Source organism: Hylobates moloch, unplaced genomic scaffold (assembly GCF_009828535.3).
Source record: "Hylobates moloch isolate HMO894 unplaced genomic scaffold, HMol_V3 SCAFFOLD_8, whole genome shotgun sequence".
NCBI lineage: Eukaryota > Metazoa > Chordata > Mammalia > Primates > Hylobatidae > Hylobates > Hylobates moloch.
Window position 1 is genome coordinate 1,841,990 of NW_026652283.1, and position 18,758 is coordinate 1,860,747.

Genomic DNA, 18,758 nt, shown 5'->3' on the forward strand with positions numbered 1-18,758 from the left:
TTGCAGTAGCTGTCTATAAACCACCTGCTTAGGGATGAACACGATCGCTACTGGTCCGCTACCCTCTGTGTGAGCCAGTGGTGTTATACATGGCAGTGACGCGCAGCCTGCCGCTGCCCCCATGGCTGGGCTGAATGCCCGTCTCCTACCTTCCCCTTGAGCTCTGTGCACAATCATCACCATACAGCCCCCACCACAGACACCACACTCAGCAGGCCTGGCGCTCACACGCTCACAGTGCCAGCCGTTTCCAGGGACAGCAAATGAACCACCTACCCCTCCTTCAGCTACAGGCTCCAGCTGGCCCCAGGATCAGGGAGGCTGAGCCACAGGCCAGGGAGAGGAAGTGACAGAAGGAGACCAAAAGAAAAATCATAATTGAAGTATCAGGTCTCCAGCACCCCACTCTTTTCCTCTGGCATTCATGCACCCCAGAGTGTAAGAGCGAATCTCTGCAGTGAGTTAAACTGGAGGCACTGGGACACCGTTTCTATGGCAACCCCTCTGGGCTCTAATTCAGCTCTGAGTTAAAAATGCTATCAAATAATTGGAGAGTGCAGGAAAGCACAGCCAGCAGCCTGACCCCCTGTCCCATCTTTCCTAGACCTGCAGGTGTACAGGAGCTGAGAAGGCCCCCATCACGTGGGAGCCCCCATCACGTGGGAACAGCACAGGAACGGGCTTGGCTGGGAGCACAGAACAGTATGTAGGGAGATGATTTCGGAGTCAAAGTTTGGCCTGGAAATTGGGTCTGGGTTTAGTGCGCCCTGGGCCCAGGGAAGCACAGCAGCTGGGAGGGCAAAAATCCCTTCCAAGTGCTGCAGGTGGCTGCATCGCAGATGACCAGTGACACGGGGTTTCTACCGGCGGCAATTTGGCAATGTCAGACGGAGCCGTTCTCCCCCCATCGCTTATCCCAGAGTGGCACACAGCCCAAGACCCCACTCAGGATGGCCCTGGTGCCCTCTCTGAGGCGGAAAGACAGAGCCCAGCCGGCTCCCTTGCATCCCCTTTGCCCTGATCCTGTCTGCTCTGTCCCCATCCTGCTGCGAGAGTCCTCACCCGGCCAGGGCCTCGGTTACAAGGCAGGTGCCTGAGAGCTGCGTTCATGCAGCCAGGATGGCCAAGCTCGAGTGCCTGTTGGATCGCGCAACTTTTCAAAACACAGCTGGGTCCCAGATACTGAAGCTAAAACAAGCGTAAGGAGGGCTTCACTGCGGGGACCTGATCGTCCTCAGGCAGCTAGGCAGAGACACCAAGGACTCTGCAGGCACTAAGAAACTGAAAGTCAGGAGAAGCTTGTGAGGGTCACAGGTGCTCTCATCACGTAAGCCATGGCAAACTGCAGCACAGGGCAGCGAACCTAGGTTCCAACGAGAGGCGGTCTGCGTTCAAATCCCAGCCTCACTCATTATTAGCTGTGGGGCTTTGGGCAAGTAATTTTTCTGCGTCTAAGTCTCCTCAGCTGTAAAATAGAGCCAAAACCATCATCTTCACTGGGTCACCCCAAGGACTGCGTGGGAGGCAGTCCGCAGTGCCTGGCACATGCTGAACATACACACTGAGCTCATGCCTCAGGGGTTCAAGTCACAGTCCCACTTCCCTCTTAAGCAGGATACGAGACCCCAAGGCAATAGGAGACGGAGCACGTAAGGGGATGACACAGGAATCAGCATCCACTGTTTGCTCTATAAAGAGGCAGGACATCTTGGTGGAGTAACACTTTGGGGAAAAGACAGGTCTGGACTGAATTACGGCATCTGATCCCTGCTAGTTGGGTTGCTTTAAGCCAAACGTTCTGAGCCTATGGTCCTCATTTATAAAATAGGCACCGACAGTAATACCTACACTCTAAAATATTTGTAAAGGTTAAATCAGTTAATACTGCAAAAGAGCTTTCTCAAGCTTTAACGTTTAGGCAAATCAGTAGGAATCTCAGTAAAGTGCACTCTGGTTGAACAGGTATGAGCTGGAACCTGAGACGATGTGTTTCTAACAGAGGCCCGGGCAATTTCAGTGCTGCTGGTCTTCAGGTCATCTTTTCAATAGCAAAGCTTTCAAGAAGTTACCACACTGTAGATACTCAGTAAATATTGGCTTTATGATGATGACGATGATTGATAAAAGGCCTAGAATAAAAGAGCTCTGCCCGCCAGCCTTCCGTTCAGCTATAGAATGCCTCAGTAATGCCCTATTAACCCACAGGAAGTGTTTCTCAAGAGAAGCTTGCATACAGTAAATATATTATGTGGAAGAGGGGGGCGGCTGGGGGCTGGGCTGCAGTCTCTCTTCTGTGTGGCCTCTCTGGGCTTCATTTTGCTCACTTCATGAATACTTTTACATCTAAAGTTTTATGGTTTTACAAATGAAATGGCTTAGGAAGAGTGCACTTCCGCCCATCCCACATTTCACCGGCGGGACTGTGGCCCTGGCCACATGTGTGGGGCCTTCTGCTGTGATCTATGCCTTGTTCTTGACACTGTCCCCAGCTTCCCGGCCTCAGCGCCACAAGGGCGGTTCCTACCTGCAGCGATGGCTGTCTTCTCGTCCACGGTCACCGCCACAGCTGTGCTTGCTGTCACCACCATGGGCTCACCCGCACTTTCTGGGGAAACAAAGACAACCCAGTCACCGGGGAAGAGCTGTGGTTGGGGCAGGTGGAGCGCTACCACTTTCTTGGAATAGGAGACGGGAATAAAAGCAGGCGAAGACGAGGTGGGGACAGGGTCGTTTGGAGATTGTGTTGTTATGGCGACCCCAAACGGGTCTTGAAGAACCACATGGCTCCGGCCAGAAATATTTTTAGTAGAGACGGGGTTTCACCATGCTAGCCAGGATGGTCTCGATCTCCTGACCTCATGATCTGCCCGCCTCGGCCTCCCAAAGTGCTGGGATTACAGGCGTGAGCCACCGCGCCCGGCCGCAGACTAAACTTCTGAGAAAGGGGCAAACACGTTCTGAGATGCTATCATATTTTGTTAGAATGTCTTGATGTCAAACGTTGCATGATGCAAACAGGTCACGGGACTCTTGTGTGGTGATTATTACAACAGTGTCAATTATCCTGGGACTTAACCACCAGCTTCTCACATCTGCCACGTCGCCAAGATTACCCATCACACCTGCTGTCGTCAAATGTCTCAAGAACCCTAAAACTGCAGTCTGATTCCAGGAACTTCCAATACGTAAGGTTGTCCTTGATTCTAGAATCTGCCCCATGATGACGAAGGGACAATTCCCCACCTTGTGTCCACAGACATCTTGAAGGTAGCGACGTGGCAGCCCCGACAATATTCCCTGGGTCCCACAGCCCATTTTCTGGGACAGACCTTCCGTCGCATTTGTACCCCAGCCAGCAGAGGCTTGTAGGAAACGCGGATGTGAGGATGTGGAGACCCTAATGATGCAGTCTCTGGGGACATCAGGGATTTCAGTGCCTGGCTCACCGTGGCTACCTGGCCCAGCACCTGATGGGAATGATCAGGGCACGGAGCGCAGGAGGGGGCAGGGCCCAGGGAGAGGTGGGCTGTGGGCATATTGCTGAGGCTCTGCTGTGTGTGGACAGGTTTCTAGGCACTGACTGCACGATGCAGCTCCACGTGGGCAGGACTTAGCCCACCAGGCCATGGCAAAGGGCAACTATGTCAGCCTAGAGAGACAGGGGAGCTTCCCCTCACCCTGGAGGCAGCTCGTCCTCTTTTCCCCATTGAAACGCAGTTGTTTTCCTTCTTTTGGGGTGGAAAGGAGTGTGCAGAGGTGGCCACGTGTCTAAGTGTGTGCGTGCGCTGAGCAAGTGAGCGGGCTGTGGAGAGGAAGTGGGCCCCGCCTCCCTCCTCACCAGGCCCCCTTTTTGGGCTCTAGCTTCCCTCTTTTCTCCTCGTGGCTCAGCTTCTCACCCACCCACCCTCCCACCTCATCGTCACATAAAGCTCCCCCAGCAGCGCAGGCTCAGTCCTGCTGAATGCGGGCAGGAGGGGACCTGTCATCAGGGTCTGGGGCCTCACTATAGAACCTCTCCAAGGGCCTGTGGGTGCCCTCCCTGGGGGGCCCACTGTGCTGCTATCGAGGGTGTGGCCACGGAGGAGGAGCTGCCTCTTTCAGCCTTGGGGTGGACGGTGTGGGAAAGGGTCTCCCCTTTGCGTCCAGAGCCTTCCTGCTGGGCTTGCACTGGCAATAAAAACTCCCCCTCCCTCTTTCCTTACATTCAGTGTGGTAACGGGGCCTGGGCTTGGATTAGGGCAGAGCTCGGCATTGTGGCTCCCTTGCTGTGTGACCCTGGGCAAGTCACAGAACCTCTCTGAGCCTCATGTTCTCCTTGTGGAAGTTGAGGGATAATGACAGCACTTACTTCATGGGGTTGCATAGATTAAATAAAAAACACGTGGAAAATCGTTTTGTGAAGATAGCAGTTATCGGCACGTGTGTGGAGGGAACAGCACAAGTGGGAGGAGGGGCATAGCGCCAGGTGAGGGAGGCGGAATTCCGGAGGGGGTGGGGTGGAGCTCCTCCCTGCTGTTTGCCTTCCCTGTCCTGGTCCCAGGAAGAGCCCCGGGATCCTGGGCCTCCCCAGCCATCAGCTGCAGGACATTTCTCCATCATGGCACTTGAGGATGGTTTTGGCAAAGTGGTGGTGGAAGGCCTTTGGCAGAAGGTCACCCTAAAGAGGACATTCTGGGTGACCCCAGCCCTGGCTTTCCTTTCAGAAGTCTCCACCCTCCTGCAAACCCTCCTGGGGTTCACCCCACCTGCCTGTGCACACTCTCCAGGCCCCTGGATCCATGTGCTGGAATGGGATCAGCTGCCCCAGCAGTCACCTGGTGGAGGGGTGGTGGAGGGGTGGCTGTGCCATGCACTCTGGGATCCCTGGACAAGCCCCTGCAGCTCCCTGGGCCACAGTCTCTTCGAATGTAAATCAAGAGCACCAGGCTATGCAGACACTGAAGCCTCTGCAGGCCTAAACAGTTGGCGATTTTTCTGCTGCTCTGTTAGAGTCACTTAATTTTTCTTATTTTGGTTATTTTCCAGAATGGGGGCTGGGGCTGGCTGGCAGTCGGGTGCCCATCAACTCTGAGAGTCTCCCTGGCCCTGCACGGCCAGGGATTTTGCGGCTGCCTCATACCCCACCCTCCCCGCCACCTGCCCGGCACAGCCTCTCTTGAGCTGAGAGGGGCTTGTGGAGCAGGCTGCGAGCTCCCTGAGGCTGGTCCTGGGTGGTTCTGAGTAACTGGGGACTGGTTGCTTTCTTTCTGTTTTGGAAGAGCAGGGCAGCCCCACTGACTTAGTGAGTACTGCAGCCCCTAATGAAACCACCCATCTGGGTGGTTTATGAAGCTTTCACAGACATGCAGGATAAATAGGAGAATCTTAGAGATGGACTCTTCTGATCTCACATTTGGAATCGGGGCTAGAATCCCATGCTAGGTTTTTAAACTCCAACTTTGATGGCTGGCTAGGGAATCGAATGATCAGGCCCACCTTCAGCGTGGGACCTGTGGTGTGGGAAGGTGCCAATGAGCTTTCTTAAGTCACTAATGCATGGCAGGAGGGAAGGCAGGAGGGGAACCCTGGTTGTCTGGACATTCTATTCCATATCTCGTTCCCATTTCCCACTAAGAGCACAGCAGCAGGAGACATGAGACTGGCCTCAGACTGGCCCAGCCCCAGGAGCACAGGGCTGTGGGTTACCTGGTCCTTCTGCCCAGCGGAGGTTGAAGACGAAGCTGCCAGCAGGATGCTCTGAGGCCTGGCGGTACCACAGCGGGAAGCGGTCCAGGGTGAACATGCTGGCCTCGTCTCCCGGCGTCAGGAACTTCCTGTAAGGAGGAAGATGTGGTACCTCTCCCCGAATCTGTGTACACAGTCATCCCTCTTTCCTTTTCTCATACAAGGTCAACTTGGCTGGGCTAAGAGAGTGATTTTAGCCCCTAAATTAGTGCTGCCCCAGACAATGTTTCCCAGCAATTCTCGCCTTTTCTAGAAACAAAATGATGCTGCATCTGACTAGCAGCTACAAGAGGTATAGGGTCTGTATAATGAGGGAATACTTTCCATTTTTATGTAAACTCTTTTGCCTGCAGGGTTTCTTTCTTTTGGATAGAGCCTAATTTCTTCTTGTCTGGCTCACTGGCACGTCTGAGGGAGGAAGCTGTAGTCAGCTCTATCACTGCACTAATAGGAGGGCATCAATCCCCCCCAAATGGTTCCTTCAAGAGAATTGCCTCTAGGTTTTTGCATGCGTTATGAGTTTCCTTTTTCGAGCAGCTTTACCTTGCTAATTATGGTTTTGCATTCCCTGAACACACAGCAGCCCACAGAAGGGAGTGTTCGGCCAGAAGCAGAGTGGGAGGCAGGGAGAAGCAGGGTGGGGGTGGGGAGCAGACACATTGCTGTGGATAATCCGCAAGGTGGATAACTGAGATTTGGTTTTGAGAGTGACGGGCTCACATGTACCAGAAGCAACCTGCCTTGTGACACAGTTCCTGGGCTGCCATTCACCTCAAGTCTGGGTGAAGGGAGCCCCTGGGAGTGCTTGCAGGAGGCAGAGGCACTGGGAAGGTCTGTCTGCCTCAAATCTCCTGCTTCCAGTCTTAGAAGCCTCTGAGACGGGGAGAGGGAAGGGTCAGGGAGGCAGTGGTGCTCTTTCTTCTCCAGGGATGGGTGGGGGGGAGGAGGGGAGGGAGGAGGGAGGGAAAGGGAAGAGCAACTTAATTTGTTTTCCTAGAAAGCCTCAGCTTTGCTTAGCAAGTGTGGATTTGTCACAGAGTCCTGGAAGAAGCTCAAAGATGGCGCTCCGTGGCTGGGCGTGCTTAGCAAGAGGAGCAGCTGGCGGGTGGGAGGCGAGGAGAGTAGGGTCAGGTCGGCTCAGGGGCCCTGCGCTGCTCTCCAGGTGCCTGCAGGTCCTCACCTGTTGGAGTCTCCTGGGTTGCGAAGCGGCAGGTGGCACTGCTCGGCCCCCAGCCCCTCCTCTGGGCTCCCATCCTCCTTTGGGCACCCGGGTGGGCCAGCCCCTGATTCCCCCAGAACCCGGCTTTGGCTTAGAGCAGGGTTTCTCAGCCTTGGCACCAGTGACATTTTGTGCCAGGCAATTGCTGTGGGGGCTGCCCCGAGCATCGTAGGATGTTTAGCAGCATCCCTGGCCTCCACCCACTAGATGCCAGTAGGAAGCTCTCTGCCTCCCACAGTGTGACAACCAAAAGTGTCTCCAGACATTGCTGAATGTCACAAAATCACCCCCAGTTGAACATTCCTGGTGTGGAGGCCTAAGCCTTCCATGGCCTACAGGGAGTTGGGCCTGGGCTCCTACCAGGTAGAATAAGAGACCACAAATCTCCCACACCAAGGTGGGAGCGGGTGGTTCATGAAGGCACTGCGGGGCGAGCGCTCCACCTACCACAGGGCCCCAGCAGCACCTCCTCTCCCCTTAGGAGTGGGGAAAAGAGACACAGTCAGAAGATTCAGCCTGTCACACAGAGACCAGCCCAGAGAGGAAACTCTAGGTGGATTCTCCGAAAAACCCTCAACTTCAAAGCCTCTCCCTGACTGGTCCAGCCTCCATCCTGTCCTAGGGACCCACCAACAGGACGTGTGAGCCTCTGGGGAAGGGCTGCTTTTCCCACTGTCCCAATCTGTCAATCCCGATCCTTCTGCTCTGCTGGGCTCCCAGGGGTCCAGCATGCTGGAGACCCCGTGCCAGTCCACCCACGGCCCAGGAACACACCGTGGGACTCTGGCCCTCTCCGCCCTTCAGGGATTGCCCTCCCGGGGTGGCCGGCCCAACCCACCTGTCGGAGACCTTCTCGGAGCCCACGAACAAGCTGCTTCTCAGGACGCCAGCCCGGGTGCCCAGGAAGGCCATGTCCACCAGCTGCTCGGACTCTCTGTGTGGCAGACAGAGCGGGAACAGTCACCACGTGGCTGTGGCAAGAGCCTGGGGGAGACCTGCAGGGGTTTAAGGGCTTCTCCTTGCTCCTGCCTGGCCTGGCTCAGGGGAGACTTTCCAGGAAGGCTGGGTTCCTGGGAAGGGGCCGGGACACGCTCCCTGCTGGCATCCACGGTGCACATCAGGTTTCAGGCCCGGCTTCTGGGCAGTGAAGTGGAGCCCTGGGCCTCTGCCTCTCTGCCCCGGCGGATCTAGCTCTTAATTTGTTCTCTTGGCTTTTGGGGAGTTCGATCTAGAAGATGGAATTTGGAAGGGAGATTCTGTCCTGGGACCTAAGGAACAGGAACTTCTCATGCCCAGCACGTACCTGGCACCTCCTGGTCTTACAGCCCTCCACATCCTTCCCTTATTACCGAAATGTGAAGGGAGGGGGAGCAGGCACTGTCTACACCCACCCAGGAGAAGTCCCGACAGACCTCATAACCTTGCTGTCGAGACTTGAGAGAAGACAGACGCATGAGCTAGTTGGCGTCACAGATCTCCCTCCAGTCTCAAAGCCACAATACTTTGACCAGGGTGGGAAGTCATCTCTTTTAACCCAGATGACATTCTTGTCTTTGGCACAGTGGAGAGGAGGCTGTTACCTAGTTCCTCTCCATGCCCAAGGGTGTGTGCTATAGTGAGCATACAAAGTAGGCAATCCTGAAGTGCTGCCAGGCTCAGAGGCTGGACTGTGGGGGTCTCCCTCATGGATAGACCCTGCAGTTTCTATGGATGGTACCTGGGACTGGAGTAAGGTCTGGAAAATCACTGAGGGAAAGGTCTCCCCCACCTACTCCCGTCCTGTAGCCAGGGGGCTTGCACAGGGTGTGCACGGGGGTCATAGCACTTGAGCCACACAGAGCCCTGCTGCAGACCTGAGTCAGACTCTCTGGGGACAGGGCCTAAGCTCCTGTTTATCCCTAAAGCGTCCTGATTCAATTCTCTGTTCAAAAGCAGAGAGAATGGGCTAATGGCTTTCACTACGCATAATTTGGCTTCAACAATCACCAACCTGGGGCTGGTCTCAATTCAGACACTGCCTCCTCCAACCCCTCAACTAGATTATTTTGAAGCAAATCCCAGATATTTCATGGGTAAATATTTTAATTTATACAATCAAAATATAAATAACTTTTTAAAAAGAACTTCGATGCCATTATTACACCTTAAAAAAACCTGACGATTCATTAATATGATCAGATAATCCAGTCGCCTCATGAATTTTTTTAAGTTTGGCTGAATCAGAATCTGCCTAAGGCTCACGCATGGCAACTGGTATTTCTTGTCTGTCTGTCTGTCTCTCTGTCTTTACTGAGATATCATTCAAATACCATCCAATTCACCCACCTAAAGTGTGTGATTCAATAGTTTGTAATGTATTCACAGAGTTGTGTGACCATCATCACTGTGAATTTTAGAACATTTTCATCACCCCAGAAAGAAACCCCATAACCATTAGCAGTCATCTTTGGCCTCTTAACCTGATTCCCTTTCTCTCTCCACTCTCCCTCTCCCCTTCTCGTTTCCTTGCAATTGATGTGTGGAACAAACAGAGCGACAAAGGGCGCTTGCCTGTGGGGATTCTCCGGTTCTGGCCTTGGCGGATTGCCACCCTGGGGTGCTCTTCAGCCTGCTCTGTGTCCCCTTGTGTCCCCTGTATTGCCTGTCAACTGGCCGTGAGACCTCAGGGCCTGACCGGGTTCCAGTTTGTTTTTACAAGGCTGTTCTTCACAAGAGGCACACACTCTGAGTGATTAGGGCATGAAAAATACATGGATTCTTTTGTTTCTTATTTTATTTTTACCTGAAATGTCTGTATAAGGAAAATCTTCTCCTCATCAATATTTAGTTACCCTGAAGTACAACTTTTATAGAAGAAGCAGGGTAAATAATTTATTCTTTTTGTTTCTTTGTTAGGTTTTAGAATAATGAGTTGTTTTCCTAACAATCTTCCAAAGATGGCCAATGAGGTTTTTTTCCAGTATCATTATGAACCCAAGTATTTTAACATATTTCATATGTTTTAACCCACTGCAGTTATTATTATTATTATTATTATTATTTAAAGACAGGTTCTCACTACATTGCCCAGGCTGGTCTTGAACTCCTGGGCTCAAATGATCCTCTCGCCTGAGCCTCCCATGAGGCTGGGATTACAGCCGTGCCTCCACAGCCAGCTCCTGCTGTGATTATAATTACTTTTGCTGCTCTCATCCACCTTTGGCCAGTGAGGGCCTCCTCCAGCTGGCTCTGGGGTCCCTCGGGCACAATATCATTTGTCTTTGGTAACTTCTTGCTTCCTCGTATGACAAGATGTTCCAGGTTCATTGTGCATATTTCCTGCCCTGTCCTGGAATCAGACATTTCTTCTAGGAGCATGGGCTCATTTTAATGAAGACTAACATTGAAAATCCAAAGTCTGGGGCTGGGGCACTCACTGCGGTGGGCCCTTTCAGAGGAGACAGCTAGGATATCCTTTTAATTCTTTAAGAGAAATACATCATGAGTTCAAATTGATATTTCTAATTCAAATTTAGCATTCCATCTAATCTTAACTTCTTCGATTTTTGAAATTTGCATATCTCTTTTCTTTTTTGCTGAAGATCTTGGTTCTTAATGACATTAATATAATACAATTTGCTCTCTCTATTCAGAATAACAATGCCAATACTATTTCTAGCAATGTGATTACTGAGGACTACTTAACATTTTATTTATTTAGTGTTTACAATTCTAAAGCCCCTTGAAAGAATTCCCGTATGTTCGATTATTTAATGAACTTGATATATGACTAGGTTTAGCTGTTTCATTTGCTTTCAATTACTACAGGTTACTTTTTAAAATTTAATTTTGTTTTATAATTAGATAAAGCATTTACATGGTTCCAAAGTCAATATGGAGAATAAGGTCTATTCAGGGGAGTCTGTCTCTGTATCCATCTCCTTGTTCCTTCACTCTTCCTGTAGGTAACCTGACTTTGGGTTCCTTGTTCCACTAAAAACTACGTGTGTGTATGTGTACAGACATATACGCATGTACATTTATATGTACATTTGTGAAAGTAATTATGAAAATATATTTGTATTTTCTCTTTCTAGATAAGCAGTGGAGATATTATTCATACTTTTTTCATTACTGAAGATTACTTCATAGTGGCAGTATATAGAGATATTCTAATTTTTCACAGCTGCATAGAATTCCATTATGTGGATCCACCATGATTTATGTAACTAGGCTCCCACTGATGAACGTTCGGCTGTTTCCAATCTTCTACTGTTATTAAAGGTGCTATAATGAGCAGCTCATAGGTACTTTTTTTCATATTTTTGCCAGTGTATCTTTGGGATAAGGTTCCTAGAAGTGAGGTTGCTGGGTCAAAGTGTAAAAGTACATGAAATTGTGCTAGATGTCATCAAATTCCCCTCGACGGGGTTTGAAACATTTCGTATCTCACCCACAATCTACGAGTGCCTGACTCCCCACAGTTCTGCCAACACTGCACGCTGACGAGCTCAGGTGGCTCTCAGTCTGAGAGGCGAGAAGTCCAATCCGGGCATAGTTGTCATTTGCATTGAAGATTACAGGTTAGGTTGAGCATTTTTTTCTTTATATTTTAGGACTATTTGAATTATTCTTCTAAGGACTATTTGCATTTTTCCTCTGAACTGTTCGTATTTCTTGACTACTCTCCCTCTAAGATAGTTGGCCTCTTAAGTCTCAATTTTTGAAGTCCTTTATCGTGAATACATAATATATAGAGTAACCCTTTATCTGTTTTGTAAGTTGCAAACGCCTTTCCAGTTTGTAATTTCTATTTTTACCTTGCTCATGTTTTTATTTCTGCCATAGAAACATTTTTTTTTTCTTTTCTTTAAAAAAAAGATGAGGTTGCCCAGGCACGGTGGCTCACGCCTGTAATCCCAGCACTTTGGGAGGCTGAGGTGTGGGGATCACGAGGTCAGGAGATGGAGACCATCCTGGCTAACACGGTGAAACCCCGTCTCTACTAAAAACACAAAAAATTAGCCGGGTGTGGTGGCGGGCGCCTGTAGTCCCAGCTACTCGGGAGGCTGAGGCAGGAGAATGGTGTGAACCTGGGAGGCGGAGCTTGCAGTGAGCCGAGATCATGCCACTGCACTCCAGCGTGGGCGACAGAGCAAGACTCCCTCTCAAAAAAAAAAATAAAAAAAATTAGATGAGGTCTTGCTCTGTTGCCCAGGCAGGAGTGTGGTGACGTGACCATGCCTCATTGCAGCCTCCACCTCCTGGGCTCAAGTGATCCTCCCACCTCAGCCTCCTGAGTGGCTGGGACTACAGGTGTGCACCACCACACCTGGCTAAGTTATTATTTTTATTTTAGAGATGGGGTCTTGTCGTTTTTCCCAGGCTGGTCTTGAACTTCCAGGCTCAAGTGATCCTCCCACCTAAGCCTCCTGAGTGGCTGGGACTACAGGCACGAGCCACTACACCCGACCACAGAAACATTTTTAATGTTGTTAAATTTATCCGTCATTCCTTTATTGCTTCTGAATTTTGAGTCATTGTTGGGAAAGGTTTCCCCACTCCTAGATTTTAGAGCAATTGGCTCATGTTTTCCTTTAGTATTTATATGGTTTCATTTTTTACATTTGAATCTCTGAGTCATTTGGACTTTGTCCAGGTGTATGGTGTGAGAAAAGAACACAATTTTATCATTCTCCATATGGCTCTCAAACCGGTTATTTAAAAATCCATCTTTCCTTCATTGATTTGACAGGATGCCTCTGTCATAGACTAAACCTTCACATGCATTTAGATGAGTTTCTGGATTTCCTTTTCTGTTCCTGTGGTCTGCCTGCCTTTTCTTGTGCCAATACCATACTTTATAAATCTCAGAGGCTTTGTCATGTGTTTTAATATCTTGGTAGGCCCAACCTCCCTTCTTTGCTTTTTTTGGTGTGTGTGTGTGTGTTTTGTTTTTAGAGATCTCCTGGTTATTCTTGTTAGTTCTTCTAAATGAACTTGATAATCAGTTTATCTAGATGCAGAAAAAGACTGATGGTGTTTTCATTGGGGTTAACATTAACTTAGGGAGGATTAATATCTTTATGATGTTGAAGTCTCCTATCCAAAAACACTGTCTTTCCATGTGTTCCAGCCTCTACTTTTGTGTTTTCAGGAGTGTTTCATAATTTTCCTTATATAGGTTTTTGAACAGTTCTTATAGTTGATGTCATATGTTCTTGTAGTCTTATAACTTTATCATGTATTATTTCTTGCCTTTTAAAATAAGCCTTCTCATATCTTCTATCTTTTTTTGTGTGTAGATAAAGGCTATTAATTTTTGAATGTTGATATTATAACCTGCTACTTTACTAAATTCTCTCATTGGGTATAGTAATTTTCTTATTAATTCTTCTGGGGTTTCCAGATATATAAGTATGTCATCTTTAAACAGAGACAATTTTACTTCTTTCTTTCCAATTCTAATTGCCTCTGCTTGCTTTCTCTTGTCTAATTCCTTCTGGCCTTGTTAAATAGCAATGGGGAAGTAGGCATGCTTGTCTTGTTCCTGTCTTTAGTGAGAGAGCCTCTAGCCCCATTAAGATGTTACTTTCATGCTTAGGTCAATTTTAATTTTACGGAGTGGCTTTAATGAAAAAGAATGGTATGGCTGGGCATGGTGGCTCATGCCTGTAATCCCAACACTTTGGGAGGCTGAGGTGGGAGGGTTGTTTGAGGCCAGGAGTTCAAGACCAGCCTGAGCAACATAGAGAGACCCCATCTCTACAACATTTTTTAAAATGAATGAATATTAATATTTATTTAATGGCTTTTCTATAGCTTTGGAGATGGTTATGTATTTTTTTCTCCTTAACTGTATGCTATTTTATATTAACTTCCTAGGAAGTCTTTTCTGAAGCATGCTCTGGTTAAGAATATTTCCTTCTCAATATTTCTCCACATTGAAAATCATCTCTGAGTCATCTCTGAGGTTGGAAAGATGAAGATGGTGCCCCTCTCCAAACCTATTTGCTCCAGCCCTCTGTAGAAGGCACAACAGTGCAGGGTTTAAGAGTCTGGGCGCGGGAGTGAGGCTGCCTGCTGTTGATTCCAGCTCTGCCACTTTCGAGGCGGATGACCTCAGGCGCGTTGCTTGATCTCACTATGCTTTGGTTTCCTCATCTGTCAAATGGCAGTAATGAGAGCTCCTGTGTGGGTGAGGACTGCTGCGAGGATCAAATGGGTTATATACACTAAGCACTCAGAATAGTGCCTGGCCCACTAGGTTCTTTTTCTTTCTTTATTCTAATTTTGTATAGGTCATATATTCATATGGTTCAAAATTACACCAACATGTTAGACAGGGTGAAAAGTGTCCCTTCCATCCCTGTTTCAGTTACCCATTTTCCAACCAGAAACAGCTAGTGAGGAACGTTTCCTGAGTAGCCTTGCATAGATAGTATATAGATCATAGATGTTATCTGTATAATCCACACAAATACTATGGCACCCCCTTTTTACAGAAAAGGTAGCGTACTATACTAGGTAGAATGGTAGCATTCCACATCTTGCTTTTTTCAATAGGAGACTGCCCCTGTAAAATTCTGTAGGTGTTTTTTATTAAGTGTTTTTTATTAGGATAGCACTAAAAAACTAATTTTTAATTTTCTAGTATCTAATTACGTGCTAAAATTTATTGACTGTCTAGGGGAGGTTTGACATCTTCACAATGTTGAATCTTCCTATTCAAGAGTAAGGCATGACCCACTGTGACCTTAACCTCATTAATACCTTACTCTGCCCCCCAGCACTCATGGGCACACACATGCCCTACACTCACACTCACATGCCACTCATCTTCTTTCTACCAGGCCACTAAACACAACAGTACCAGGAGAAGACCAGCAAAGGGAGTGAGGATTTCTAAGGGGCTGGGAAAACCGAGGTCAAGTTCATTGGCACCATGACCTTACCTGCTGGAAACCTATTTGAACTGCTCTTTGGCCAGGGGCATTTTGGCCAATGAAGGCTCATGGCTGGAGTCCAACCCAGAGAAAGGAGCTGTCGGAATGGGACTATCCTGGGGTGGGGATTTAGTCCAGTGCCCAGGGGGACCTCCACTTGATCTTAGGCCACAGGACATGGGTTCTCTCCTGAGCCACCAGCCAGATGGTAAGAGGGGTCCCAACTTAGCCAAGGGGATTCTGGGTGCTGGTTGGGGCCTGGGAACCTGGGAACCTGGACCTACTCAGAGATGTTGAGGGCCAGCGCTGTCCAGTAGGCTTCCATGGGGGCTGTCACCACCGCGTCAAACAGCACCTCCCGGACCAGCTCCTCGTCACCTGGGTGCAAAACATCAGGGGACCAGGCCACATGCTTCCTCTATACTCATAAACACAACTCTCCCACCCTAAGTTCAGGGAGAAGATGTGCTTCCTGAACGTGTCTATGGGACATGTAAAACCATCTCTGTGAGCTTGAGGGAGCTGCCTCACCTCTGTCTGTCTTCATTTTCTCAACTCCAAAAAATATGTCAGTACAACAGCTTGATATCTGAGGCTCTTTCCAATTGTAACATCCGATGAACTTAGGAGACCCTCAGTGACCTCAGGTTGGATCTTCCCAGTCTCCCCCATCTCAACTCTTCCTCATCTGCTTCTTAATCATCCAGACACCTTGGCCTTTGGTCAGTTATGTGAATTTTGTTGTTGTTGTTGTTGTTGTTGTTGTTGTTGAGATGGAGTCTCATTCTGTTGCCCAGGCTGGAGTACAGTGACATGATCTTGGCTCACTTCAACCTCCACCTCCCAGGTTTAAGCAATTGTCCTGCCTCAGCATCCCAAGTAGCTGGGACCACAGATGCATACCACCATGCCTGGCTAATTTTTATATTTTTTGTAGAGGCAAGGTTTCACTATGTTGGCCAGGCTGATCTAGAACTCCTGACCTCAAGTGATCTGCTCACCTTGGCCTCCCAAAGTGCTGGCATTACAGGTGTGAGCCACTGCCCCTGGCCAGTTCTGTGAATTTGACCTTGCCAAGCTCCTCCTTGCCTCAGAGCCCCTATACATGCTGTTTCCCTTGATCTGGATGTCCTTTTTCCCAGTCTTTGCATGGAGGCTCTTTCTTTTCCCTCTCTCATTTAAAAAATTTATTTATCTTTGTTGAGGTAACATTCACATAAAATGAAACTGACCAGTTTAAAGTATGCAATTCAGTCAGTAGCATTTAGTACATTCACAATGTTGTACAACCACCACCTCTATTTAGTTCCAAAATATTTCTGTCACCTCCCAAAGGAGATCCTCCTCACCTTGGTGAGGAGGTATCACAAAAGAGCCACCCAAGTGGTTTAGCAGGATCTCCTTTAAAGCAGGCCTATTTCTCTCCCCTACAGCATCCTGTTCATGGCGCTTATCACAATTTATAACAACGTATATCTATATATGTAGGCTTATTTGCTTATCACCTGGCTTCTCCACGAGAATGTAAGCTCCATGAGAGCAACGGCCTTGTCTGGGTTATCTCTGTAGCTCCAATGCCTACCCCAGGGCCTGACACAGGGTGCAAACTCAGTACAGATTTGTTGATGAAATGAATAAATAAGTGCCCTGTTGGGTTGGCATGGGAGGCAGTCTTCTTATGGGGGTGACAATTATGTGACAGGATGACCTGCTCTTTCTTCCAAAGAGGAAGGAGGAGGAGCAAGCTGAGGATGTGGCCTAATGAGCTCACCACTTGCATTAGTGCAGGTGAGAAGGCCATGTGACCATGGAGTAGGGACTGAAGTGTCACAGCTGCAAGACAAGGAGCACCTGGGGCTCCTAGACCTGGAAGAGGTGAGCAAGGTTAGCCTGAGGAACTGGTTTAGAAAACACAGCCCACAGGCTTTGAGTCATCTGGCCAAATGCTCCCCTTGTGGAGATGAGGACTTCTGGTGAAGAGTGGCAGCCATTTGCCCAGCGGTCCACTTCTAGACAGTGGTAGGGAAAAAGCTGACAGACTCTGAATGGTGCTTTCTTCTGACCCTTAACAGAACTTGGTGGATAGAGGCTGAAAAAGATCCCAGTCCCTGACCTGGGGATCCATACATGTCACCATAGTTCCAAGGGTGCTTAAATACCAGCTCAGCCCTGTGGCAAGGCTGGCTATGCCTTTTTCTTTGGGAATCTCCCTGTTCGATCTAAGCCATCCATGTGCTACTGGGATAGGGCTGTGCAGCAGCCTCCCCCTGCCTTCCCACCTCTCCTGGCAAAGTCCTGAGCTTCAGGGCCCCAGAGGAAAAGCTCGCCTCAGTGGGTGGCCAGCACTCACACTCCAGGTCTGGGTCCTTCCTGGTAAGGAAGCGAATCACAGCCTCTAGCTGGCTGAGCTTCCGGTGGTCCGGGTCAATATCCGTGATGCAGTAGATCCTGAAACCCAGGAAAGGCAGTGTTATCTCAAAATATTCCACCTGTCTCCCTCCCATTTTTTTACTCCTCACTTACCAGTCACTGGCCAGGGCCAGGTCTGGGTGAAGCAAGTCGTGCAGGCCTGAAACCAGAGTCCACATTCAGGGTGATGCTCCCCCACTGCCATGAGGGTGTGTGTCCCAATTGTAGAAACACCCACCCAGTGAGTTTCTAAAGGAAGGGACTGGGGTCTGTTCTTTCTTGGTCTTAGCTCAGAGTAGGAGATTAACCAACAGAACATGGCTAAGTCTGCACAGGTCCCACCTCCTGAAATGCTTTCTTCTCATTGTTTCATGTCCAAATCCTACCCCTTCTTCAAGGTTCGGGGCAAATGCCATGCCTTCAATGAGCTGCCCAGCCAGTGGGAGCATCTTCTCCTCCTGCAGACCTCATGCCCCTCCTCCCCATCCAGGTTGGATTTGGGTTATTACGGGCATGTAATAACCTTGTGCTTCTGCCAGACAGCAGCTCCCTGAGGAAGCTGCATCTTGTTCCTCCTAGCGTCTCCCTCAAAGGCAGGTGATACTTTGAAACCAGTGATTTTGGCTTCATTGGCTTCATCCCCAGGATGGGCCCTGTGTGTTTTGTGGCCTCTCACCTAGCACAGAGCCAGCCTGACCTCATGCTCAGTATGTGCTGTTGACTGAAAGAACGAAGAGCTGATGCTCCATGGCACCTACTCAGAGCTAAGAAATGAACAGGTGCTCCACTGAGGGTAAGTCCAGGGAGGGGATGACAGAAAGGCCAGTGGGGCATCTGTGGAGCCTCACCAGGGCTGCTGCTCTGATGTAGACACAGGGCAAGCAGCTGGAAGGGGAGCTCCCTTGCCCACAGAAGCCCAGGAGACTCCGGGATTCCAAGCCCCTGACCACTGGAATGTCTCACTCCCAGGAGTGGGTATAAGACAGCACCCTCTGTCTCCTGGAGGAGTGCACCCTGGGAATATCTGGGCAGAGGAAGAAATGTGTAGGAAGAAGGAAGAAGGCACGGTGGAGGACTAGGGGATGATGGGGAACAGAGGAGAGTGCCCCAGCACTAGGATCTGTGCTGTGGAAGGGCAGACACAGCTTCCAGGTGAGCACACAGCTAGTGCCTGACTCAGTCGAGGTGCAGGAGAGGGGATCTACCAGGGGCAGCTCCCAGACAGGTGACAGCTAAGCTGGGGCCTGAGAGTGGGTCAAAGTGTGCTGGGATAGGAGGGCACTCCAGGGCAGAGCAAAGCAGCCAGGAGGAGCAGGCCCATCAGCAGTGATGTGGGCAGACTTGGCATTTCTAGGAAGATCCCTCTGGCTGAAGCTCAGAGAAGAAAGGAGTCAGGGAGACCAGTTGGAGGCTACTGTGGTTGTCCACGAGAGAGGTGACAATGACCAGGATGGTTGCAGGAAGGTGGGGTGATGAGATGT

The 18,758-nt window shown here is 49.5% G+C and overlaps 1 protein-coding gene across 3 annotated transcripts in view; it reads right to left on the reverse strand.

The window, feature by feature from the left end:
- Window positions 1-18,758, reverse strand: part of CACNA2D4 (calcium voltage-gated channel auxiliary subunit alpha2delta 4) — a 131,356-nt gene that overhangs the window by 44,008 nt on the left and 68,590 nt on the right. For all 3 annotated transcript variants that reach the window (XM_058443010.1, XM_058443008.1, XM_058443009.1), the window contains exons 21-26: window positions 17,392-17,437; window positions 17,219-17,316; window positions 15,153-15,246; window positions 7,782-7,877; window positions 5,686-5,813; window positions 2,525-2,605 (exon numbers count right to left, since the gene is read on the reverse strand). In XM_058443010.1, the coding sequence (XP_058298993.1) occupies window positions 2,525-2,605; window positions 5,686-5,813; window positions 7,782-7,877; window positions 15,153-15,246; window positions 17,219-17,316; window positions 17,392-17,437 (543 nt within the window). The remainder of the gene's footprint in view (window positions 1-2,524; window positions 2,606-5,685; window positions 5,814-7,781; window positions 7,878-15,152; window positions 15,247-17,218; window positions 17,317-17,391; window positions 17,438-18,758) is intronic.